The 27,650-nt window shown below is 41.5% G+C and overlaps 1 protein-coding gene across 1 annotated transcript in view; it reads right to left on the reverse strand.

Annotated features, from left to right (window-relative positions):
* The window catches only part of LOC131216940 (callose synthase 5), a 71,758-nt gene that overhangs the window by 23,600 nt on the left and 20,508 nt on the right, over positions 1 to 27,650 (reverse strand). The window contains exons 15-24 of the mRNA XM_058211582.1: positions 24,297 to 24,631; positions 21,717 to 21,769; positions 21,545 to 21,605; positions 21,369 to 21,450; positions 21,239 to 21,288; positions 20,379 to 20,465; positions 19,557 to 19,679; positions 19,361 to 19,456; positions 19,173 to 19,256; positions 18,931 to 19,091 (exon numbers count right to left, since the gene is read on the reverse strand). Coding sequence (XP_058067565.1) covers positions 18,931 to 19,091; positions 19,173 to 19,256; positions 19,361 to 19,456; positions 19,557 to 19,679; positions 20,379 to 20,465; positions 21,239 to 21,288; positions 21,369 to 21,450; positions 21,545 to 21,605; positions 21,717 to 21,769; positions 24,297 to 24,631 — 1,132 coding nt within the window. The remainder of the gene's footprint in view (positions 1 to 18,930; positions 19,092 to 19,172; positions 19,257 to 19,360; positions 19,457 to 19,556; positions 19,680 to 20,378; positions 20,466 to 21,238; positions 21,289 to 21,368; positions 21,451 to 21,544; positions 21,606 to 21,716; positions 21,770 to 24,296; positions 24,632 to 27,650) is intronic.

The following is a 27,650-nucleotide window of genomic DNA, read 5'->3' on the forward strand; positions in this document are numbered from 1 at the left end:
GTGGGGGCTACGGCTAAAAAGATGATTTTAGAATGGGCTGTCAATGTTAAGGATTTGAACGGTGTGGATTTTTCTTTTTTAGGTAGTTAGGGGCTTTCTGCTATCTCAGCAGTCCGGCGCCTTTTGTTTCTTTTGCTTTTCTTGTTTTCTGTTTTTTTTCCTGATTAATGAATTTCAGTTTCATTGCTTTAAAATAAAATAAAATAAAATAAATCTCAGTCAAGAACCTCTACATTCACTTGGGACTGTCTTCTCTTTACTTCAGCAAGAAGAAAGACACAGAAAAGTTATGATGGACATTATCTCCAATTCTCATGATCGATCTACCTTGCTTAATTCAACGATTGGTATCCATCATGGAAAAAATGGAGGAAATGGTGCCAAAGGATGCCTGGACCAAGGTGAGCATTTTTGGATCTAGTGGTTATAGTTTCGGGCATGGTGATTTTGGTCATGGTGTAGGCCATGGCGACTCTACTCACAGCTATGGAGTTATCAATTGTGGTCATACTGATCTGGCGAGGAGTCAGAGCAATTTATTAAGTAATGAGCGAAACAAGTTCGTTGTACTCATTGTGGTTGTCCCAGATGTACTAGAGATACATGTTGCCTGGGATCTAGTGGGTCCACCACCGAGGAAGGCATTTGTGGCTATAACTGATTCCTTTGATAGTGTTTGTGATGAAGCTCAGAGTTTCATATCTCTTAGTAGTTGGATGCCTGCAGCCGAAGTTGCTGGTTTGCATCCTCGTCTAGCTTTTCTTGAAGAAGCTTCTTCCTCCTCTCAACAACGTCATTCTACTCCATCAGGTCAACTTCCGTGCTTTTAGTCTCCACTTCCATTGCTGATCTATCCTGGATCATTGATTTAAGAGACTCAAATCATGATCGGTATGAGTTCGTTGTTTCATTCCTGCTCATCATTATTTGCACCTGACAGTCATGTAAAAATTGCAGATACTTCATACGCTTATGTTAAAGGTGTTGGAACCATCAATGTCTCACTATCCTGACGCAGGACCGATGCATGAACCAAATAACATGTAAGATCAAGTAGCAGAATTAAGACGATTAACAAAAAAACACAAGCATTGCCATAATCATCACGAATCCCATGAAAACCAAAAGAACATTATGCATGATCGTTGCATAAGTTACCAACATCATCACACAAGACCGTTAAATAAAACGAAACTAAGATCTAATGGATGTAGGGACATCCAATTAGCATAGGATATAGACTATTTCAAAGTAGAAGGCCTAATACAACATAGGGTAAAAATTAGGGTTTGGGTAATTTGGGAAAGTAGGAAAATTATGGATTTTAGGTTTAGGATTAGGGTTTTGAGAATGTTAGAAAGGGGTTTTGACATAAGGATGATGGAAAGCCAAAAGGGGCAAGGTGTGGCCGTACGGCCAACCCGAATGATTCACATGTGTGGTCGTACGGTCACACATGTGGTGTGGGATGGACAGGTTAGGTAGGTTAGGGTTTGGGATTCTGAATAGGTAAAGGAAAGATGGGTTTATGAAAGGATGAGGGCTTAGGATGGGAGAATCGAAGAATTCGAAGAAAATACCTTAATAGAGGAGAAGAGAGAAGATGGTGTGAGGATAAATGGAGACCTCGAACTTCCATTGATGAATATTAGCCTCCCTTCCAAATCGCATGGAAATTTCTTCAAATCGCATGAAGATGGAAGAAGAAAGCAAGAGCTTTTCTCTTCTTTTTTTTAAATATCACAAAATCCAATGAGGGAGAAGGTCACACGCCCACCCTCTTTTATAGCTTCAAGAAAGTTCAAAAATTACAATAAACACCCTGTTTTGTGAATTTTGATGAAAATAACCCTAACCTAACTAAAATCAACTAAAAACACTTATAATAGTGTCCAAACATAACATAAACAAAACTAAATCCTATAAATTGATAAAAGTTGAGAAAAACTAGTGTGGACGATCCACGATCAATGGCCTGATCATGTGATCCAACAGCCAGATCGTCACGTTCCTCCGATCTAACAGTCTGGATCACTCCATAAAGCATCCCATGTGCATATTCCCAGTGTGGAGTCTTCCAAATGCTCGCACATGCACATGGGGTCTACAGCATGATCACAGATACTCGCCTAGCCACAAAGAAATCAGTGTGGCCCGCCTCCTCCTCTGATACGGACGCAAGGGTGTACATGAAGTGATGTCCTCATCACATCCCTTCACTTGTCTTCTATTTTCCATGTACCAAAATTATGTTCCAACTAATTATCCGTTAGTTGTCTTATAGGAGATGGAATATTGTAAATTGTGAGTGTGCGTGTGCATATGTAGTACCAAGGACTATGCACACGCACACACAATTTACAATATTCCATCTCCTATGCATCTTACTCGATCTCTCAATTGTAGTGTAATTTTCTTTCCTTCTCACTATATTTTTTCAAGACCTAACTATTGGATAGAGGATTGAGGTTGGTTGTGCGAAAGATGGTTTTTCTACCTTTAAATGACATTGGATTGACTCTCAAGACCTCAAGTTCATGTCAGTTAGCTATTGATCGACTTTGCATTGGTATCATTGTCTTGGTCATATACCGATTAGTAATCTCAAATTATTACTCCATTCTTTATTTGAATCTAGATGTATGAATGATTTTTTTGTGAGACATGTCAATTAACTAAACATTGTTGATCATCCTATCCAACTAGTTCAAACACAAAGTGTGATCTCCCTTTCGCTCTTATACACTTTGATGTTTGGGGCACTGGACCCTTCTCCCGTGCCTTCTGTGTTTGGTATACATGTTGTGTTTCTTTCATATATGACTATACTCGAGCTACTAGGTGTTGGAATATTAAGTTAGTAGGGTCATTTATGTAAATATTATATTAGTGGGCTTATTTGCAAATATTGTATAAAGTGGACTGTTATGATGTAATAAAGGAAAAAAACCCTACATATATATTGAATAAGATAATAAAGAGATCCCATGTTCTCTCTCTCTTTCTCCAAACCCTCTCTCTCACATTTTTTTCCCATCTCTCTCACATTCCTCTTTGGTTCTTTTATTCTTCATGGTATTAGGGCCTTCATCGATCCAACCACTGTAAGACCAACATATATCGGATCCTCCTTGTCAAGAGATCAAATCTAGGTAAAAAGGGGGAGTTATACATATAAATTGAGGGAGCCACGTGCTAACGTCAACGTCCGTATGGTTGACATCAGCAATCCACCATTTGCACAGATCGGTTTTCTCCAAAATCTCTACCACCTAGTGCGGAATCATGTAAGAGGATTTATGACTCTCTTTTTTTTGGGGGCAATTTTTTGAAGAAGATTAATATTTTTATGGATTTTATAGTATTTTCTAGAAAATGCCTAAATCTGACCACTTTTCAGATCTCTCTGGAATATGTGGTTTTGATCCACCAAACCAATTGCATATGGGCCGTTTTTTACTACCCTACAAAGAGGAGTCAGTTTCGTGGAGATCCGAACAACGTGGATGCATTTTTGGGGCCAAAATGGGTGACCGACTGCACCATTTTTGAGGTACAACGCATACACCAACTGCACGGTGTATATTCCTGCATTCTTTGTGTTGATTGATCTCCATCTACTGCTGTTCTTTGTATTCCTTCTCCTTGCTTCTCCTTTTTTGTTCATATTTATGGATTTCAAGTCTCTTGGACATGGCCTCGATGAACCACTTTCAATTACTTTTGTGAAATTTAATGGAAGTAACTTTCTTCTTTGGTCTCGAGCTATTTGGATGTATATTGTTGGCAAGGAGAAGCTTGGGTACCTTACTGGCACGACAAAACAGCCTTCATCTTCAACGAACACATGGGATTCCTCCAATGCCATTGTTATGGGTTGGTTTCTCTTCAATGGAACCCAATATTGCTTCTGGATATTTCTTTTATGAAACTGCTGCTGATTTATGGAAATCACTCAATGACACTTACGGAACGGTCCCCAATAAGCCTCGCATCTTCAGCTGAATACAGAGTTCTATTCTCTCACACAGGAGACCTTTTTCATTACAGAGTATTTTGGGGCCTTGAAGAGTCGCTGGGAAGAACTGAGTCATTTGCAGCCCCTCAGTGAACTCTCTCGACACTCGTAGTGCTGAAATTGTGAAGAATCGTGAGGATGAAGCCAAGACATACAAATTCCTAGCGGGATTGAATAACAAGTATGAGGCATTGAGCACCCAGCTTGTCGCCACAACTCCTTTTCCTACACTCCAGACAACATGTTCTATAACCCATTCGGAGAAAGCCCGCTAGAGAGTTATGTCAGCTCCAGCCTAAACACAGGACATGATTGCCTTTACCTCTACTACTATTTCACCTGGCGATAGGAGTGGTGGTTCAGATACTCGAGGCGGGTTCTCATCTAGAGGACATGGTAGAGGTAGGGGGAAATTTTTCTATACCTAATACAATCGTTTAGGACATTCCCAAGAACGATGTTTCAAGATACATGACCACCCTATTGCCCACGTCATAGCTTTTGATGATGCTAGACATACTTTTGATATTTGTGGCATTCCTCCTACCGACTCCTCTCATATGGATTCTGTTATCATGACAAGGGTAGATGTGATGGAGCTTCAGCAACTCGGATCCCTTCAGCCTAAGTCAGTCACACCAACATTCAACTGGGGTAGAGATGTGATGGATTCTGTTAACATGACAAGGGTAGATGTGATGGAGCTTCAGTATCTCAGATCCCTTCAGCCTTAGTCAGTCACACCTACATCTATCTTGTCACAGTCATCTGCCTCTTCCTTTGTTGCCACGACAAGTACTGAACTTCATGCCAGCTCCACTCCTGCCACTTGGATTATAGATTTTGGGTTATCTAATCATATGACTGGTACGCATGGTTGTCTTCTTCCTTCCACCACTTCTTGTAGTCATTCAGTTCGTCTTGTTGATGGACTTCTACCCCAGTTGAATTTGTTGGCTCAGTTTTAGTTACTCCTACACTCACCTTATCTGAAGTTTTGTACATTCCTAAGTTTAATGCAAATTTGATATTTTGTTAGTTGTCTTACTAGCGTATTAAATTGCAGTGTAACTTTCTTTCCATCTCATTGTGTTTTTCACGACTTGAGTATGAAGAGGATTATTGGTGTGGAGTATAAGTGTGTTGGTCTCTACTTCTTGCGACAGGGGGAGCTTGCTGCTAGCTACTCCTAGTGGTTCCACTACATCTCGTTCATTTGTTTCTCAATTATGCAGTTTAGAGTCCAATAAAGCATCTACTAACATTTGGCATGCAAGACTATGTCATGTGTCTATTAGAACTTTACAATCTCTTGTTCCTCAATTTAGTAAAATTAATGATGCTAATTCTAAATGTGAAACGTATTGGTTGAGTAAACATGTTAGAAGTTCATTTTCTATTGTTGAGCATCGTTCTGATAAAATGTTTACATTGGTACATTCTGATATTTGAGGACCTAGTCCTATTGCATCTCTGGATGGTCTTTCTTACTTTGTTACGTTTATTGATGATTTCTCTCGTGTGACTTGGGTGTATTTGATGCATCGCCGTAATGAATTGTTTAACTTGTTTCAATCATTTCATCAAATTATCCAAACCCAGTATGATTATGCCATTCAAAACCTTTGTTTTGATAATGGTGGTGAATATACCTCAAATAACTCAAATCATATCTCCAAGAGCATGGCATTCATCATCAACTTTCATGTGCCTAAATTGCACAACAAAATAGAGTGGCAGAGCATAAGAATCGCCATCTTCTTGAGGTTACTTGCTCTCTTTTGATAGGAATAAAGGTCCCTACGTTATACTAGTTTGCAGCCTTGTTGACATCATGTTATTTGATTAATCGAATGCCTACCCATGTCCTCAAGGGATATATTCCAATATGTGCATTGAATCGTACCCGCCTTTGTTTGTTGTCCCTCCTAAAGTGCTTAACTCTGTCGGTTTTGTGCATTCATTAAGTCCCTATAGGGAAAAATTTGCCAATCGGTCTGTTAAGTGTATTTTCATTGGATATTCTCGTCAACGTAAGGGCTATAGGTGTTATGACCCATCTATAAGGAAATATTTTGTGTCTATGGATGTGACCTTCTTTGAAGCTGCCCATTCTACTCTCCTTCGTCTAAACATGTTGATGCAATCGAGACAAATCATTTTCTGCCTCTGCCAGTTGTTGATACTTCTCCTTTTGCATATCCCTCGACACCCAAGTGGCTCCTCACCTATGTCGCCAAGAGTTGAGACCATCACGAGGACCGTCTGTAGCAATAGCTCCTCTTCCAGTCTCAGGTATCTCCTCTCATCCTATCTCTACTGCTAGTCCTTCATCCCTTGTTATTGCTTGCACTCATAGTCATCATCCAACATTATGTCCTATTTCTAATTGTGTCTTATGAGTCTATTTCACCATTATATCATGCGTTCTTGGCCGCCATTTCCTCTTCCACTATTCCCAAGTCAGTGCTTAAGGCTCTTTCAGTCCCTGCTTGGAAGCAAGCAATGGAAGTAGAAATGGTTGCTCTTCATAAAAAATGGCAACTAGGATCTTATTCCATTACCTCCAGGTAAAAATATAGTTAGGTGAAAGTGGGTGATGCAGACATCAGTGGTGCACCCTTTAGAGTGTACCAGAGGAGGAGGCGTCACCAACAGAGTACCAGAGCGGAGGAGTTGATGTGGATGGACGTTGGGTCCATTGGAACCATTTTCTGACACGCTACGAGTGCAGGAGCGACATGACCACACCCTGACCATAGATCCATGGGTTAGATTTCACACCTTACCACTCGGGTGTTTTAGTTTTAGGCGTTTTTGTTCTTTTTTATTGTTTCAGGGGCTTTATTGCACTTTCTTTATTTTTTTCATCTTTTTGTTATTTTTCTTGTTTTCAGAGGCTTTAGTACACTTTTACTTTTTCCATAGCTTATATATCGTAGTGAGAAACCCTATTTTCATTATTATTGAATAAATAGAAATTCGTCTCTTTTCCTCCTCTTTATTCAAGAGATTAGAGTTTCAGGATTGGCCCTTGGGTATTGAGAATTTCACCCCGATTTCAGATTTCCTCCTTTCTAGATCTTCGAGGTGCAGGAAAAGGTAAGAATCATCCTCTTTCTTTTCTTTTGACGACAAAAGGACCTATACTTTCTTCATCTCGAACCCTTCATTCTTCACACCTTTCGTTCCTCTCTGGATATCCCCTTTTTAGTTTAAACGGAAAAGAGGGATGGTTATTCAGTAGAATCAAATCCAAACTTGACCGTTGATTGACTTATGCTAGATCTGCGATATCCTCATATCCCTAGGTCCTCCCTTTTTACTGTTTACGTGATCTTATGCTAAGGGGCATGATCCTAACGGAATAACCTTATCTTTGTATTGAGATTTACCTAATCCCTTTGATTGGAAACGGTTAGTTAATTAGTGTATTTATTTGAACATTCTTTAACCTGATTATACATGCATCTAGAATTAGGTCATCACATATCCCTGCATCAAATTTGGTACCAGAGCACAGTTTTAGCGTAGGACAGTCTATTGTTAGTTCGTTTTAGCAAAGTGGTCATATTTTGTTGAGTTTAGTTAACCCTTTTTCCTAGGTTTTATTAAGTCCTCATATAGATCTAGGCCATATAAGGTAGTTGTATTGGATTGGTATCATCATTTTTACCCTTTTTTGCACATAAATCTAGGACCATTCACTTGTCATTCCTAGTGTATCCCCACGCGCATTGGTCGTGGATTCGGTTTCCATTACACAATGGACTCCGATCAATTTGTCAAGGCTATGGAGGGCCTAACTAAGAATATGGATCAACAGTTTCGAACCTTAAGGGATGATATCGCGTAGCAGTTTGGGCATCAGGATGGTAGGCTCCCGTGTCTAGAAGAGAGAGTTGTGCGTCTAGAGGCTAGTATTCCAACTGCCATTGTAGGTGGAGCCCAGGCGACCCCCGACACCTGGGTTGTCGATCAACAGACGCGATGGGGTATATCCATTACCACCCATACACAATCGTGATCTTGTTCTTCCAGCCCAATGGGAGGACCATGATGGGGTGCGTCGTCAGCACCCCCAGAGATATCATGAGCACGAGGACCCTATTTCTAGGGTCATGAAGGGCATCAAGGTTGACGCCCCTAATTTTGATGGGAGATTGGACCCCCAAAGTTTTTTCCGATTGGTAAACAGACATGGACCACTTCTGTGAGTGGCACGATTTGCCAAACCCACGACAAGTCGGGTTCACCAAGATTAAATTGGTGGGCCAAGCAAAACTATGTTGGGCAAATGTGGAGTGTCGCCGTGAGCGATTTGGAGAGGACTCGATTCTCTTTTAGATTGAGATGAAAGAGTTGTTGCAGGAGAAGTATGTTCCCCTTTCTTACAGGTAGAGGTTGTTGGATCAATGACACATTTTGCGCCAAGGACTCATGATGGTGACGGAATACATCGCCAAGTTCGATGAATAGATGATGAGGTGCGATGTGGATGAGGACCCTGCTGTGGTTCTCTCCTGTTTCCGTAGGTGGTGCAGGAACTGGAGCACTGTGTGCACCAATCCAATGTGAGGGGGATTGATTTTCGACCTACTATGCCTAGAGTAGCCCGCAGGGAGCGAGACTCCAAGTCAGAATTCAACCCAGAGCTCAACCTGGTACCCAGCCAGTCAACAAAAATCAAAGTAATAATATGATTGGACCAAGTACTAGGCCCGCGATGCCAGGGTAGTGTTACCGCTGTGGTGGCATGGGTCACATCGCTGCCGAGTGTTCAAATAAGGGTGGGTGCATTGCCTTTGTTTCTGAACACCTCACAGAAGAAGTGATAAATAAAGTTGATGGTAACCAGGATGATGAGGAGATCATTATCCCCTCCCTTGACCCGGCTAGTGATGCCGAGGATGATACTGTGGAGACTATCCTACTTGCAGTGGTGAGGTGCGCCTTGACCCAGATGAAGAAAAGCGAAGATTGGCGCAGAACCACCATTTTCAACACGCTAAGTGTGGAGAAAAGAATTACAAAGTGATCATAGATAGTGGAAGCAGTGAGAATGTAGTTTCCCTAGTTACTTTGAGTCGCCTGGGGTTGAAGCCAGTCCCGCACCCCAACCCATACAGAGTTTCTTGGTTGGATGCGACATCTCACCCTATGACCCAGCAATGCATTGTTCCAATTGAGTTTGGACTATACAAGGACAAGTTGTGGTGTGATGTGGTCACAATGGACGTTGGTCATATCATCTTGGGAAGGCCATGGCTCTACGACAAAGATGTCACAATATTCGGGCGTACGAGTAATTATGTATTTAAGCATGAAGGAAAGAAGCTTGTCTTGAGCCCGCTCCCTCCCAAATTGTCAACAGGAGCAAAAGATGTTGCGTCCCCAAGCAGTCCGAAGAGTCAAAGGGCGCCTCAGTTGAAGTCTCTCCACATCATAGATGCTAAGGAGTTTGAGAGAGAGACCAAGGTAGGGACTATGGTGTACAACCTACTGGCTAGGGAGAGTACATCTAAGGTTGCTATGGGTATACCCCAGGAGGCTCGTCCGGTCCTAGAGGAGTTTCAGGATGTCTTCCCTGAGGACCTTCCAGACGAGCTTCCACTGATGCGAGACATTTAGCATGCGATAGATCTCGTCCCAGGGGCAACCTTACCCAACCTCCCTCACTACAGAATGAACCCCACTGAGCATGTCGAGTTGAAGAGGCAAGTGGATGAATTACTTAAAAAGGGATTCATTCATGAGAGTCTGAGCCCGTGCGCCATGCCCGCGCTTCTTACACCCAAGAAAGACGGCACATGGCGCATGTGTGTTGATAGTAGAGCCATAAACAAGATCATTGTCAAGTATCAGTTTTCCATCCTAAGGCTTGATGACATGCTTGACATAATGGCCACCTCTACTATGTTTTCGAAAATTGACCTCAAGAGTGGTTATCACCAAATTTGTGTTTGCCCGGGAGATGAATGGAAAACTGCATTCAAGACGAAGGACGGGCTGTACGAGTGGCTGGTTATGCCCTTCAGGTTAACTAATGCCCCAAGTACGTTTATGAGGGTGATGACCCAGGTGTTGCGACCCTTTATGGGCAAGTTTTTAGTTGTGTACTTCAATGATATCTTCATCTATAGTATGTCCCCTAGCCAGCACATCGAGCACTTGAGGCAGGTCTGCAATGCCTTACACGCAGAAAAGCTCTATACAAACCTCAAGAAGTGTTCCTTCTTGACCTCCTGTGTTATCTTCCTGGGATTTGTTGTATCGTCAGAGGGTATGTCTACAGACCCTGAGAAAGTCAAGGCCATTGTCAATTGGCCTGAGCCACGTATCATACACGATGTACGAAGCTTTCACGGCCTAGCTATGTTCTATCAGCGGTTCATCTATGGATTTAACTCGATTATGGCTCCCATCACAAATTGCATACAAAAAGGAGAGTTTTAATGGACTAAAGTCTCGGCACAGGCTTTCTTGGAAATTAAATAGAAGATGACGGAAGCGCTAGTCATGCATCTACTTGACTTTACCAAAGCCTTTAAGGTAGCGTGTGACGCATTAGGAATTGCCATAGGCAGAGTGTTAAGCCAAGAGAGATATACCGTGGCCTTTTTCAGTAAGAAGCTAAACGAGGCTAAACAACGGTACTCCACTTATGACGAAGAGTTCTATGTGGTTGTGCAATCATTGCGCCATTGGCGGCATTATTTATTACCACAAGAATCCTTCCTGTTCTCTGATCATGAGGCCTTGAAATATTTGAGCTCTCAAAAGAAGTTGAGCCCTAGGCATGCCAAGTGGGCACAATTTCTTTAAGAGTACACATTTGTGCTTAAGCACAAGGCCGGAAAAGAGAATAAGGTTGCTGACACTCTTAGCTATCATATCATGATGCTGCGGTCCATGAGTATTGAAGTTACAGGCTTTGAGCAACTCAAAGGTGAGTACACAAACTGTCCTGATTTTGGGATCATTTATGCGTCATTGTCTAGTAACCCACCCTTGAGGAGTGCGGAGTTCATCCTTACAGATGGATATATTTTTAGAGGGGACAAGCTTTGTATCCCACGAACATCCCTCCACCATTTTCTAGTTTGGGAGCTGCATGCTGGAGGATGGCAGGTCACTTTGGTTGAGATAAAACAATTGCCTTTGTGTGTGATCATTTCTATTGGCCTAATCTCCATCGAGATGTGGCTAAGATTGTAAGGCAGTGTCGGACATATCAACTAGTAAAACAAAAGAAGCAAAATACAAGTTTATATACTCCTTTGCCAGTTCCATATGCCTCATGGCAAGATGTCAATATGGACTTCATGCTTGAGCTTCCCAAGACTATTCGTAAGCACGATTCCATACTCGTGGTTGTTGATCGATTTTCTAAGATGGCCCATTTCCTACCCTGTTATTGTTAGACAGGCCGCATGGCCACATGCTTTGTATAGCCATATGCTTTGTATAGCCACATGCCTTGTATAGCCACAAGCCTTGTATATCTAATTTCCATAAATAGATGATTCCGTCTTTATCATTTACCTTGTATAGATGACTGTAAATCTCTATATATTCAACCCCTTTGGGTTGTCTCAAATACACAGAAAACCAAAGGAGAATCGTTTCTCTTTGCTTTCATATCGTTTTCTCTTTGCTTTCAAGGTATCAGAGATATACCGATCCTGATCCGGCACCTCCTTCATTACCTGTACCATCTCCTGACAGATCCGGCCCCTCCTACGTCAGACAACCCTATTCCGAACCACCTCTGCGCCCCTTCTGCACTCCTGCTACATCAACAGCCCCGTCCGATCATCCCCAGGCCTGTCCACACGGGCTGCGCACACACCTGTTACCTCTGTCCGCATGAGCTGCGCACGCCCTTGCTGCCTCCGTTCGCAACCGATGCCTCCTGCTGTCTTTGTCCAAACTCTTTTGCTGGTTGTTGTTCTGTTCTATTGCTTGTTTTGCGCACGTGTTGTTGCTATTCTATTGCCTGCAACCACTTCTCCTGGTGCAAAATACCTTCTTCCTTAGCGTGGTTTATATCACTTCCTATCTATGGACAAAGACTCCCGTACAGAGTCCCCACGATGTAGTTTCGATGGTACCAACTACAATCTATGGGCCATCCACTTTCAGAGTTTTCTCAAGGGTCGTGGTTTGTGGGGACTAATTGATTGATCTGTTATTGTCGCCACTTCCACAGATGCCGACAAAGTGGCTGAGTGGGAAATGAAAAATGGACGGATTATTACCTGGATTCTCAATTCGGTCAATCGGTCAATTGTTGTTGGCCTCACGCCACATCGCACTGCTAAGGCTATGTGGGAGCATCTCCAGACTATTTATCAATAGAGTAATGTGGCTCGGTTATGGAACAAGATCTGGATGGCTATGATGGATCCAAAATTTCCTCATGACTTTAAGATCTTCCAATCAATGCGCGATAGTGCGCACGTTCGACAGTTTCTTATGAAGCTGCGTCCGGAATTTGAACATTGTAGGGCTACTCTCCTGAACCGTGGCCCAACTCCTTCATTGAATTCGGTTATTAATGATTTATTGGCTGAGGAACAACATCTGAAAGTTCTCTCTCCCACGTCCCCAACTCAGGGACCATCTGATCCGGTACTTGCTGCATCCACCTCTGCACCAAACCATAGTTCCACTCATTTAACTTGTCACGGCTGCAATAAAGTGGGACATGTCGTCGCTCAGTGTAAAGATTGGTGCGTTTATGGTTGACGGACTGGTCATGATATTCAGGACTGTCATTCACGTGCCCATGCATCCTCTTTCGGCTGTGGACGTGGTGGTCAAGGTTGTGGCCGTGGTTGTGCTCTTTCTGCTACTTCTGCGACTATTTCTTCCGAGCCTTCTGTTAGTGATACTGCATCTACTAATTTTGTTGAAGGACATTCCTCATCTCTGACTCCTGCGATGCTCCAGCAGATCGTGCAGGCCCTCTCTGTGTCCGTAATGTCAGGTATATCCACATCTTCTACATGGTTTTTCGATTCGGGTGCTTCCAATCATATGACTGGTGACATATCCCATCTTCGCGACATTCGTCCCTACATTGGAAATCAGACTATTTCTACTGCGGATGGCACTAGACTACCCATTCATTCCGTTGGATCATTGACTCTCTCCTTCTAACCATCGCCAATTCACCCTTCATGATGTGTTTCATGTCCCTAACCTATCCTCCAATTTGATTTCTGTTGGTTAACTTACATCCAATAACTGCTTAGTCATATTTCTTCTAAACTGTTGTTTTGTGCAGGATCTGGTAACGGGGAAGGTACTTGGGAAGGGTAGGCAGCATTGTCGTCTGTACGTGCTGGACTTTGACCCGTCTGTCACTCCGGCTCGTTGTTTTTTTCTCCATCGTCATCATATATTTGTTCGGCAAATAAAATGTGAAAACTCTAGCACTTTCGCCTAGGTCATCCACATTCAGATCGGTTAATTCAGTTATTTTCTTCTGGCATGTTAGGGATTATTTCTCTTAATAAAAGTGATTTGGATTATTCTTGTTCCTGTTGTCTTTCAAAGAGTAAGTGTATTCCCTTTTTTCTAAGTACTACAAAATCATCATATATGTTTGAACTAGTGCATATGGATGTCTGGGGTCCTTCACTAAGTATGTCACTCTCTGGGTTACGATACTATGTCATATTCATTGATGATTTCACACGTTACACCTGGATTTATTTTCTGCACTCTAAGTCACAGGTTTTTGAAAAATTCAAGTTATTTCACTCCATGGTGGACACTCAATTTTGGGTAAAGTTCAAACTCTCCGCTCTGACTCAGGGCGAGAATATCTCTCAACAGATTTTCAAACATATCTTCAGGGTCATGGGATTATTTATTAGACCACCTGTTCTAATACTCCACAACAGAACGGGGTGGCTGAACGAAAAAATCGTCATATTGTTGAAACTGCCAACACCCTGATGACAACTATGAGTGTTCCTCGTTCTTTCTACGCCGAAGCAATATTATATTCAGTCTACTTAATTAACCGAATGCCAACCAAAGTTTTGACCAGTAAATCACCCTACTTTATTCTCACAGGCTTACCTCCTACATATTCCACATTTCGTATTTTTGGTTGTGTATGTTATGTTCACCTGGCATCACGTGAACGTAACAAACTATCTCCAAAATCAGTCAAATGTATGTACTTGGGCTTTGGAGAAACTCAGAAGGGTTTTCGATGTTATGATCCGGTCTCTCATCGTATTCGGGTATCACGACATATTTTCTTGAGCATATTTCCTTTCATTCATCTGTTCCTCCTCCGCACGCACCAAACTCTCCTGGTCTTACCACCTTTCCTAACATTCTTTTTGCCTCGAGTACTATCCCTCGTCCGTTACAGGTTTACTCACGACGACCACGTACAGATCCTCCACCTCTTACTCTCCCTACTGTACCTGTTACCGATCAAGAACCCACCTTGATGCGTCGTTTCTCTCATGTACATCGACAACCTGATCGCTTGATATACTCTATGTCTGCCATGAATGCTACTTTGGATACTATATCTATTCCTACTTCATACACTCAGGCAGCCACTCATGATTGTTGGACGAAGGCTATGACAGAAGAACTTGCAGCATTGGATGATAATCATACGTGGGACATTGTCACTCGACCCACTGACCAACAATTAATTGGTAGTAAATGGATTTATTCCATAAAGCTCAAGTCTGACGGATCATTGGATCGATACAAGGCTCAGCTTGTAGCTCAAGGATACAAATAGGAACACAGAATTGATTATGATGAGACATTCACTCCTGTGGCCAAGATGAAAACTGTTCACACTCTTCTAGCAATATCATCCGTTCGTTCTTGGCCACTCGCTTAGATGGATGTGAAAAATGCTTTTCTTCGTGGAGACCTCTAAGAAACAGTATATTTGAAACCTCCTCCTGGCTCTTTAATCCTTGCCATTAAAGTATGCCGCCTAAAGAAAGCTCTGTACGGCCTCAAACAAGCACCTCGGGCATGGTTCCAACGCTTTCACGATGTTGTTACGAGTGCTGGCTTTACTCAAAGTGGTCATGACTCATCCTTATTTCTCCACACCAATGATCGTGGAATTGTTATTGTTCTTGTATATGTTGACGACCTACTCCTGACTGGTAGCGATGCTACTGGCATCTCGGCATTAAAGGAAGTTCTGAAATCATCCTTCAAGATGAAGGACCTCGGCCATTTAACATACTTTCTTGGGCTTGAATTTTCACGTTCTCAACGTAGGATCCTGGTCAGCCAGCGTAAATATACCATGGATATTCTCGCTTTGGCTTTATTAACGGATCAGAAGACAGTTCAGACTCCCTTAGAACTTAACATTCAATATGGCCGTGACGATGGTGATTTCCTTGCGCAGCCCACATTATACCGCCGTTTGGTTGGGAGTCTGGTTTACTTAATAATGACTCGCCCTGATATTGCTTACGATGTCCAAGTTGTCAACCAATTTATTTCTGCTCCTCTGACTCTTCATATGACTGCAGTGTTGTGCATCCTACGGTACCTACGTGGAACTCTAGATCGATCACTGTTCTTCTCTTCCACGGCAACTCTGGACCTTCGTGCTTATTCGGATGCTGACTGGGCCGGTTGCGATCTCACACAAAGATCTACCACTGGCTACTGTGTTTTTCTTGGTACTTCTCTCATCTCTTGGAAGTGTAAGAAGCAGGCAACTGTTTCCAAATCAAGCACCGAGGCCGAGTATCGAGCGATGTCAGCTGCTTGTAGTGAACTTGTCTGGTTACGTGGACTTCTTTCTGACTTGGGCATTCATCTACAGAATCCTACTCTACTACATGCAAATAATCTAAGTGCCATTCAGATTACCTCTAACCATGTTTTTCATGAACGGACAAAGCATATTGAAGTTGACTGTCACTTCATCCGAGAGAAGTTTCAATCTGGGCTCATTTTTCTTCCACATGTTGCATCCCATGATCAGATTGCAGACATTCTCATGAAGTTCCTCACTTCTGCACGTCACTCATTTCTAGTTGGCAAACTATTACTTGTCGATGACTAGCATTACTTTGAGGGGGGATGTTAGATAGGCCGCATGGCCACATGCTTTGTATAGTCACATGCCTTGTATATCTAACTTCCATAGATAGATGATTCTGTCTTTATCATTTACCTTGTATAGATGACTGTAAATCTCTATATATTCAACCCCTTTGGGTTGTCTCAAATACACAGAAAATCAAAGGAGAATCGTTTCTCTTTGCTTTCATATCGTTTTCTCTTTGCTTTCAGTTATAAGACCTCAGATGCCTCCCATGTTGCTAAGTTATTCTTTCAGGAGGTTGTGCGACTCCATGGAGTATCTAGATTCATCGTGTCTGACAGAGATACTAGGTTCATTATTTATTTTTGGAAGACTCTCTGGCATCTTTTGGGTACAAGGCTCCAGTTTTCTTCAATATATCATCTCCGGTCAGATGGTCAAACAGAGGTAGTGAACCGTAGCCTACGGAATTTGTTAAGATGTCTGGTTGGAGACCACCACAAGACCTGGGGCACTGTTCTTCCCACATCATAGTTCAAGCATAATTCTTCAATGAACAGGTCCACAAGAATGAGCCTGTTTGAAATTGTTTCAGGTCTTAGACCCCGAGCCCCCATAGATTTGATCCCCATGGCTACCCGACAACGTCCTTCAGAGTTAGGAGAGTCCTTCACCCAGCATATACATGCATTGCATAGTGAGATCAAGAGGAAGATTAATTCAACTAATAAACATTATAAACTTTCTGCTGACACTAGCAGGAAATTTAGGGAATTTCAACCTAGAGATGATGTCATGATTCATATTAGGTTTGATCAGTTTCCACCTGGATCCGTGAAGAAGCTTCATGCCCGTATCATAGGCCCACATAAAATTATGAAAAGGTTAGGGTCTAATGCTTATGTTGTTAATATCCCTGCTACCATGGGCATCAATTCCACATTTAATGTGGAAGATTTAGTTCCCTTTCACGAGTCATTACCTCTATCCACTGGTTTCCCTGTCTCCCCCCCATATATGGACCTTAGCCACAACCTGATCTTCCTGCACCCATCTTACCTTCTCTTCTACCTGCACCGAGAAGAGATGAGATAGAGGAAGTTTTGGACTCCGAGGCAGTTTCCACTTGCTCTGAGGGCTTCCAGAAATTCCTAGTCAAATGGAGGAATAGGCCCATTACATATAACTCTTGGATCACAGAGACAAAGTTGCAACGCGTCAACCCCGATTTACTCGAGAGATACAGGAGTTCACTTTCACCAGTGGCGAATTCTTCCTACCTGGGGAGAATTGATGCGGACATTAGTAATGCACCCTTTAGAGTGTACCATAGGAGGAGCCATCGCCGACAGAGTACCGGAGCGGAGGAGTTGATGTAGATGGACGTTGGGTCCATCGGACCCATTTTCTGATGCACTACGAGTGCAAGAGCAGCATGACCACACCCTAACCATAGATCCATGGGTCGGATTTCACACCCTACCACACAAGTATTTCGATGCGTGTCTCCGGGCTAATAGGAAAGGTTTGATATGCAAGATGGACTTAGAGATATCTAATTCTTAGATGACACACTCATCTTCTGCACAGCAGTTGAGTCAATGGTGGATAACTTGTGGAAGATTATTAGGTATTTTAAGGTGAACTTGGGTTTGAAGGTCAATCTCTCCAAGAGTTCCCTAAGTCTTATGAGGCTTGGCTTTGCCGCGGACATTTCAATAGCCTGGCGTTTTTTCAGTCAAGATGAGGGAGGTGTTTGGCTTCCTCTTTCTAGGCACAACCTGTTAGACTCCAAGGTTGAAGATCGGAGTGGCTCCTCTCTCGTTTGCATGGTCTTCGCCCCACCCTGGGAGTTAAAGACTCAATGATCTAGTTGAGAGATAGGTCAGGAGGTTTCTTAGCGTGATCCTTGTTAGGCATGTTGACCCAGAACGCTTTTGAAGCAAGCATCTATCATATTAGTCATATTTGGCATTATGGAGCTCCACCCAAGGTGGCTTGCTGGTAGAAACATGATGCTTACCATTGATAACCTCCATAAGAAAGCGATGGTGCCCTCGAACCTTTGTGTCGTTTGTTTGAAAGATGCAAAATCGGTGGATCATCTCTTCATCCACTGTTCTTTCACTAGGGACGTGGATGGCATTCTAGCCGTTTTCAAGGTCCCATGGGTTATGCCAAGATCAAACGAGGGTCTCTTTCTTGCATGGCATAAAGGACAGCCCCGGTCAAAAGGCAAGTCGAGATCGCGGCTAGCCTTGCTTGCCAATCTTGGGTCTCTTTGGGGAGAGAGGAATAATCGTTGTTCAGAAATTGCAGCGCTTCTATGTTCAAAGTTGTAAGGTTTTTATGTTTATCAAGGAGTGGGATTCCTGAGTCTTTTGGTTGCTGGTTGTTCCAGCTTCTTCTAGTTGTTCTGGTTCTCTTGTTGCCCATTTTACCTTCCTTAATAAAATTATTAACTAATATATATATATATATATATATAATGGGTTTATTAGAGTCAATTCTCTACACGACCCTTTCTCCAAAGTTTTTCTTTTCTTCTTCTTTCTTCTCCATGTGATTGATAACAAGCAATAAGCATAAGCTTCTACCAAGGGGAGGCATTACAATTTGTGATGCCTCTCATTTGACATCTCAAAGGAAATAGCAAATAATCTGATTTTTGGTTTCCAAAAGATCTAGAAGATTTTCTTAAGAATAAATTAAGAGAATGCTTAAATTATTATTGGACTGTGTATGAAAATTAACATAAGAAACAACATGCCAATCCAAGAACTCATGGGTTTGAAAATCTGTAGGCATCAAAACGTTGTTGCAGTGAAGGAAATACAGAACAAACCTTTTCTCATTTTCCCCAACCACCAAAATATTCAGGAGATGTTTAAAAGACTCATAGCATTCAATCACAGCACATTTCATATAATCATCAGCGCAGATGCGCTTCCACAGATCGGAGTCCCTGGTTCGAAATTGAGCTGCCATATCTAAGGCTATTGGGATCTGCATCAACAGTTGACTAATAAGCAGTCATGGAAGTCAACATGAAACATCAAAAGACTGATGATAGAAAATGATACAGACCTTGCTAGCGAGCAAGAAGGGTGGCCACTGTATTAGTTTCAGACTTAGATCTGATGAATAAGGAACTATCAATAGATCCAATTCCCTGAGCTCAAGGAAAAATGCAAGAATGATTTCAACTGGAACAAAACAACAAGAAAAGACAGAAATACGAAGTAACATTGGAACAACTTGAATAAGAGGCCTTTCCTGTCACTTATGAGGTCTTCTTCTCGGAGACTACACATCACTTCGTTCCACAACTGAGCAAACTTTGCAGCCTCTGTTCTCCTGTTTGCAGTAACCTGGAAGTTGTTGAAGCCAGAATATTTACATACAAATAAACCTAACCATGTTAGCATTCTTCTTTAAAATGTGGGCAGTTTGTTGCCATAGATACACAACCTCAGCAAAGCGCTTCGAGAAAGAAAATCCTCTCCTCCGGGCTCTGTCTGTTGGAACCAAATATGTATTGAAGGCTCCAGGTAAAGATTGGAATCGTGATCTCAGCATTCCCAATGTCCGTATCTATGAGAAGTGAAGCAAAAGGTAAATTACTAATAAGCCATGGAGAAAAAAGGAATACATGTTAATATATTATTAGTCCAAACATGTCTTAAAACTATCCACTTTATGATCCATGATCCATATAAATAATTATGACTTCCAGATAATTGCCAAGATGCCCTCGAGTTATGTAACTTGAAAAGATCCATGGTCCTAATAACCAAAGAATGAAAAATACATATACAATCAACCCCCAAACCCAACCACTCAAATGAGAGAGAGAGAGAGAGAGAGAGAGAGAGAGAGAGAGAGAGATATCACCATTAATTGGGGTCAGCTATGGGAATCCTCTTCCACCAATCCACTCATTTGAGAGAGAGAGAGAGAGAGAGAGAGAGAGAGAGAGAGAGAGAGGGAGGGAGGGAGGGAGGGAGGGAGAGAGGGCTGACAATCAATGTTAATAGGTTGAGAAATTAAATTCAAAACCATAGATTATTTCAATGCTACCTTTTAGAATTACTCAATTCCTCTATAATTATATTTCTCCATTGGAGCATACTATGTTTACTAACATAGTGCAAAATACTAAGTATCCACTGTTAAAAGCATTCAACTTAATATTATGGATTACACCAATTGCAACAGAATGCATGATAGCTTTAAAGATAGTCATGCAGCTACAGATTTTTAACTGAAAACCATTCATCAGAACTTGTTTACCTCTCCAAGGCGATCGAAAGCTCCAGAAACACCACCATACAATGTGGAGAAAATTGCGTACCAGATTTGAGTGTCCATAAAATACACCTACAAAGAACTCGAATACCAATGTCATGCTTTATCAAGGATCCTTACTCTTGCTCGGGTGGTAGACTCTCAGGAGTTTCAACACCCAGTCAAGGGTTCGAGTATCCATAGGTGGTGAAATTCCACTAGCGTGAGTGTGTGGGGTGTGTGTGCATGTGTAAAAATAAAAAAAGGTCATAAACGTGACATTCTCATCCTCAACAAAATCTCTTAGATATTTCAGTGTGCCAAGTGGCAAGCCCAAAGAATTTCTTCAGGCACTTTGTGCATCATATGGGCACTTACCATGTAAATGACCTGGCCCAAAGATCAGACTCATTTACTGATCAAGCAGGCCACACATGAATGATGAATCTGGATCTTTTGTATTTAATGGATAAAAACCTTAATTTGAAAAAGAAAAAAAAATCAAAATCAAAATTACAGAAAAGAGAAGGAATTTTCTGAATAAAGAAAGGGACGCCAACACTGTATTCAGCTATGGTTTACCCAAAGCAATAGCTTCAGGAGTCATGAAGGAAAATGAGAAGTGTAGCCTTGAAGCTGATCCCATTATCTTGTTAAAGATGAAAGCAAGCCTCCAAGGTTCGATGAGATCATTACTAACCAAGAGATCTAGAAAAAAAAAGATGGGAAACAAAACGAGTTGAATGTGGATCATTGGCAACTTGTTACTAAACTATCCAATAGTTTCATACATGTGCGGCCCACATAGTGCGTGTTGACTTGGCAAAACTCAATATATTAAATTATTGAAGGACAATGAGACATACCAAGACTACAGGTGCCCAGAGCGAGATAACTGCACCAATGTTGTACCTAGCTGCATTGACAGAACAAAAAAATTATAGGAATGAAATGACAAAAAGCCAGGATATCATGGACCAAGAGGAAGATGTGTACCCTCAGGAAAAAACTCATGCCAAGCATATTTAATGCGACGAACTTTCATTATGTCTTTGGTTGGCTTCACCAAAGGTTTTATCTGCACTAGCAGGACAGATTAAGAAACAACACCAAATAGAATCACTGCTTATATTTCCAAGGGATTCAACAAAAACAATAAAACAGAAATTTACTTGGATGTAAAAGCTGAATGCCAATTTGCAACAGAGAAGCAACAACCAGAAAATTGTGTATCTGAAAATATAAATAAAGAGCTAAAATTTGAGTACATTTGAGTGGAAAAATAACCAAGATCTACTGATGACATATTCAAAGCATAAGAACATAGCGTATTATCGAACTCACTTGAAAAGTGCAAACTGGCTCTCATGCATTCCCCTACCAACATAAATTCGTGGCTGCAAATGACAAGTAAATTAATGCATTCAGAAGATGCTACAACATATATTTGTAGCTAAACAAAGAATATACATCAACAAAAAAAACTCCACGATTTGGAAACAGAGAGATGAATCTAATTATGATCATCATGGAAAGCATGAACCACTATTATAGTTTTAATCCATGAGCATCCAAAATATGTTAGTAGCTGAAAAAGAATAAAGGCAATAGAGTTACTCAGAGGAATTATATGATGATCCTAAACTTGAAAACATGTACAGTATCTTGGGCTGTCAAATTTGTAAAAAAGGGGCCCATGGTTACAGATCCAAACCAGTGGTCTGTTGGGGTAGACCCATGGTGTGCCATAACGGTCGTTACAGAGCCGTAAAGGCCGTTATGTAAAGGAAACGGTGGCAACTGTTACATGTTACAAGGTCGTAACATGCCGTAATGGCCATTACAGAGAGAAAAAAAAAAAGAAAAGGACCCATAACAGCCTTTACAGCTCCCATAATGCCCTTTATGCCCACCGTAAAGGCTGTAAGAGTCCATTATGGGTCTGATACAGGCTTTTCGTTTTTTTTTTTTTTTTTTTTTTTAGAGAGAGAGAGAGAGAGAGAGACCATAACGGCCGTTACAGCCCATATCATAAAGGTAATGGCGGTGGCCGTTATGGCCACCGTTACCGTTACAGAATACCTTGGCTGCACTGCTACCATACCCCAAAATCCTCCAGATTGCAAGATCCTAACTCTAATTTGTGACATGCAAATTAGACAGCCAAGAAGAGAAATACAGCGACAGTCCACATTTAACTGGAAATGGCCCAAAATATGTAGCTGGGATCTTCCAATCTGGGAGATTTTTTCAGGTATGGTCCATCCAGAGTGGGGTCCAACAGTCCAATGATCTGGATCACCAAAACATGAACCCTGCTGGTACAACTATAAACATGAGTATACTGTACAGAACCTTGGGTCAAGGATCTTATAATGCCTCATAGAGATAATGCATGGCTGTTTATAAGTTCTTTTGTGATGTCTTCCATGAGCATTAGGGGATTTGTAGCATTCTCATTAAAAGATAGCATAAATACAGAGCCTGTATTAATTGCTTTAGGCAAATTTGAACAAGTGATCATGTAAAGCAGGAATGATTTTATACATATTAATGCAAAACATCCTGAGCTAAGAAAGGTTCATTCTCAATTCAAGAAGTGTTTTTTTTTTTTGAATGACCTCAGGGTGTCCTCACCCCATTTTGAGGCGAGACTATTCCCTTTGGATGCACGCAATCACCCACAAACCACATGCATCGGGTAATCCTAGGGAGGGGAATCGAACTCACGTCTGTGGGGAGCACACCCACAATGCTTGCCGTTCGCCCAAACCCCGTGTGGGTAAACTTCTCAATTCAAGAAGTTGAAAAAGGAAACATTAAAAATAAAAGAAGACCTCAGTGAATAATTTCAAGGATACTAGGAAGCTGTCACTTTCTACTTAAGACAATGTGAACAGTAAACCTATATGTGGACTTGTGAAAGGACTTGCAGCTACACATGCCAACATGGTACATGTTTGCAAAATTTGCTCATCAGGCAGGCCCACCATTTAGATGCCCTAAAATAGGCTGTTGTTCATATGGTGGGCCACACATGTATAATGTATTGAATGTGAACTTATGTCAATTTTATAAGAGAAGGGACTAGTAGCTGAATGTACATCATGATTGCTCATCATCAGGCCCCATCATGTGATGTCCAGATGCCCTGGATCAGGGCTGTCTGCTCATATGGTGAGTCAGACATGTAGGTTGAATGTGAACAGCTACACATTCCTTGGCAAGTCCAAATGCATGAGTCCCATTTGCAGGGTTCTTCCGAGGTTGCACTGAAATATCATGAAAGAACAAAGAAAGGGCTTCGCTTTGAGGAGTTTGAAAGCAAGCTTACTTAATAATGCAAAATCACGGATAAAAAATTGTTCGTTTTCACTGGTATTAAATAATTGTTTGATAATTACATGCAGAGATCATGGTAATCAGTTTCCTTTCAAATCATGTCTAGCCAATTCACAGCTATTCTTGGACACTGCCTTACTTTAGGTCATTCTTAAATCATTGAATCCACTATACTCGTGAATTGTAACTTTTTCCAGACATTGCAGAAAATTTTCATTATACAGTGATTGATTTGAAAGTAAACGGTCAAGTTTCCATTGCAGTTAATGGGAGAAGCTATTGGATGAGCCAGTTCTTTCAGCCACACAGATAATGATACAATTCAAGATCTTGACTGTAATTCCAACAAGATGGCACCACTGATACTGCTATTGTTCTTCTAGGGATTTCCAGAATTGGCAAGACTAAGAACTTGTAAACAGTTCTTCTATGCATAATTTGTCCTTGCAATTCATTTCATGTGCATTATCGTCAAGTAATTTATGCTAAGGCTAATTCCACGTGGCTTATAGCATTAAAAGGATTTTGATTAAAAACACAAAAAAAGAAAAGTACGAAAAAATCGGGAGAGAGAGAGAGTACCTGTGACCACCATAAAAGTAACCTTATTATGTGCCAATCCGAGTTCTCAATCCATCGGCGTAGCATTGGAAATATGAACAATATTGCAGCTAGTAAATTGGGCAGCAAGTACAATGCCACAGCCATGATATACAAAGGTGGTACACCTCTCACTCGATGAAGCAACTTCGTAAAATCTTTCACTTGTGCAATAGAAAACGACACGGTATGCAAGTAACAGAGTGGAAGAATAATGACCCAAGCTAGATTAATAAGTATCTTGAGAATGTTTCTCAGCACATCAGTAAACTTCCACCTGTGATAGCCCGGGAAGTTCAGAAAAAGGTCCAAAATGCCTACCATAAATAGAAAACAAGACGTCAAATGAAGCCAAGAATAATCCAAACTCAACATCACAAAATTAATCGGCAAAATGACAATCACAAACAAGAAAACAGCTATTTTCGTTATCATCATGACTGAACCATTTCATATATACTAGATTACAAAATTCAATCCATGATACACTTCACATCTTACTTGAATGTGGGGATAAAAAAAGGAGGATATCTTATGAGACAAATAAGAATCTTCTTCATATAAGTTTCGGATATGAAACTTTCAAGTATTTAGAGATGCCCTCATTATTCCCAATAAGATGGCTCCATAACATATCGCTTCTTCCAAAGCACGCCTTGTTTGTCCGCTCGCAACAATCCGATTAGTTCTCCGAGTGGAAAAAATATTAGACATTCCATCTTCTGAAACCAACACTTTGGATGTTATTTGATGTACAATAATATTGTTACCTTTCCCTCTGCTATGTTGGCAGTGGTGGAATATGAAAGTCGGTCCAGAAGTGTGGTCCCACAGGATCCGATGGTCTACACGATATGGGACCTTCGCATAAGCCGATGATGAATGGCACAGGTCTAGCGGTCTGCCTAACCACTATAGGAGCATGTGGGTCTGATCACCCCTCTGATTCTATAGTAAAGATGGCCCCTGATTTCAATGAATGGTTTGGATCGTTTAAGGGACGGGCTAGATGGACAATATTAGCCCCTCTATTTTTCTCTTTGGATTATCAGAGTTACAAGGATGATTTTCACAAGAGAACCTCTCCCCATTTATAGGGAAGCGTCATGAATTTGGATGAGGTTGGAGGTTATCTAGTCTCATCTTATCTCCTTATCCAATCTATGTTCAAAGTTAAAAGTGGATTCGACAACCTAAGGGTCTGTTTGATTTTTCGCCTCAACTATAATTACCTTGTAAATGGGTAATAATTATTTACCTAGGTAATTACTTCATCTTTCCCCATGCAGACAATGACGACTTACTTTTTTAACACTAAAATTGAGAAATTTGCAAAATAAATGTGGGGCCCATCATGATGTATGTGGCTAATCCACACCACCCATTCGTTATGCCAGCTGAATTTAGGGCATGAGCCAAAATTGAGGCAAATCCAAAGCTCAGGTGGACCACACCACAGGAAACAATGGGAATGGAATGCTTACCGTTAAAAACTTCTCGGGGCCCCTAGAAGTTGTGGATCAAACTGATACATGTGTTTTTCCCTTATCCATGTCTGTGTTACCCTATGAACCAGTTAGATGATGAATAAACCTCAATGCGGACCTAGTGAAGGAAACAACTTTCAATGATGGACAAATTAAGGCCACTGTTTCCTTTCTTATGGGCCATTTGAGTGTTGGATCTACCTTTTTTTTTGGCTCATGCCCCCAAAATGTTTTGATAAGACAGATGGACAATGCAGATATATCATATACATTACGGTGGGGCCCACAGATTTAAGTCAACACTTTTGGACCAATTTTCGAGGTGGAATTACTCCCCCATTTTCAAATCAAGTGAAAAAGTAATAATTACTAATTTACCAAAGATTTATATGTATCATGGAAAATCAAATAGGCCTTAAATGGGCCTCACATTTATATACAAAGTGAAATGGGCCAAATCCACTAGTGATTGCCCACAAGTGACATGGGATCATCCACTAGTGATTGCTCACAAATGGGCCCCACAAACCCATGTCCAACAAAATCCCTCTTCCCCTGCTTCTCGCTTGGCTCGTTCAATCAATGCTAGTCATTCTTGTATGTTTCTCTTTCTGAGGGTCAGTCATTCCCTTGTGTAAAGTGAGGAACGGTAGGATAGGGGAGTTGATTCTCTTTTGGAATGAGGTGGGGAAACTATATGTGGGCACAAAATCCGAACAGTCCACTGGATGAATCACCTCATGAAACCTCTATGGCCCAAAAGTTAGCCTGATCCAAAAATCTGGTGGGCCATAGTAAAGTGAGAGGGAATTCACTCCCTTGATTTGCCTCTCACTTTGCCATGACCCACCAGATTTTTGGATCAGGCTAACTTTTGGGCCCTGGGGATTTTATAAAGTGACACATCTAGTGGACCGTTCAGATTCCATAAACACATCATGTGAGATGAGTTCTCATGAGAACTAGTTCCTTGGAGATATTGTAACGTCTCGAAAAAATCCATACAAAGACCCAAGTTTCACCTCAGGCAGAAATCACTCAGGACCAAATCCTTTAGAAATTAGGCAAGAATTAGCTAGTGCTAAACTAGAGTACATGTGAAATTAGCACTAATCACTTTAAATATGATCTGTAAGACCCAAAACATGCAGAATCATTACCGCTACATTACCGTAAAACTTAGGATCAATCTCTAATCCCAGTTGCTCTCGGGAGCACGCCAAAACTCCGTATCGGACCTGGACCGAGCGTCGAAAGTCCAATTATGATGAAACCATACGGTTATGACCGCCTTGCTGGACTTGACTACTACCTCAGAAATCAAGTCCTAATAGTATCCAGAAACGCACAACTTGAGCTCGGAGCAAAGTGTGTGAGAAACGCGAATACCTTTAGAAAGAGAACTGAAACTTAAGTGAATTGAGTCGTCTCACTTGCAGGCCAAATCTAAAGATTCAGACCGTCAGAATCTGACCCAATTACACCCTCAGATCAAGAAAAATTTCCAACCCATGTCAGTGCACTTGTGGCCCTGATCGAGTACCAGTGACCGTTGAATTGAAAATGGTCTGCCGCGGTCGATCTGTAAATCCGATCGGACCGAAAACTTAGCCTGACCTAGATCCAATGTCAGGGAGCTTAAGTCCGACCGCATGCAGAAAAGGGGCCTCCAGAAGTGCTCCGTTGAGCCGAAACAGATGGGTTTTGGCTATAACATAAGTATACCATGGCCTTAGGGCCATTGAGCTCACGTTTGAGCCTATATAAGGGCCTTAAACCCTCTCTCCCTTCACATACGAATTTGCAAACCCTAGAGAGAGAAGAGAGAGAAAAGAGAAGGAAAGAGAGA

The sequence above is a fragment of the Magnolia sinica genome, chromosome 10, assembly GCF_029962835.1.
Source record: "Magnolia sinica isolate HGM2019 chromosome 10, MsV1, whole genome shotgun sequence".
Taxonomy (NCBI): domain Eukaryota; kingdom Viridiplantae; phylum Streptophyta; class Magnoliopsida; order Magnoliales; family Magnoliaceae; genus Magnolia; species Magnolia sinica.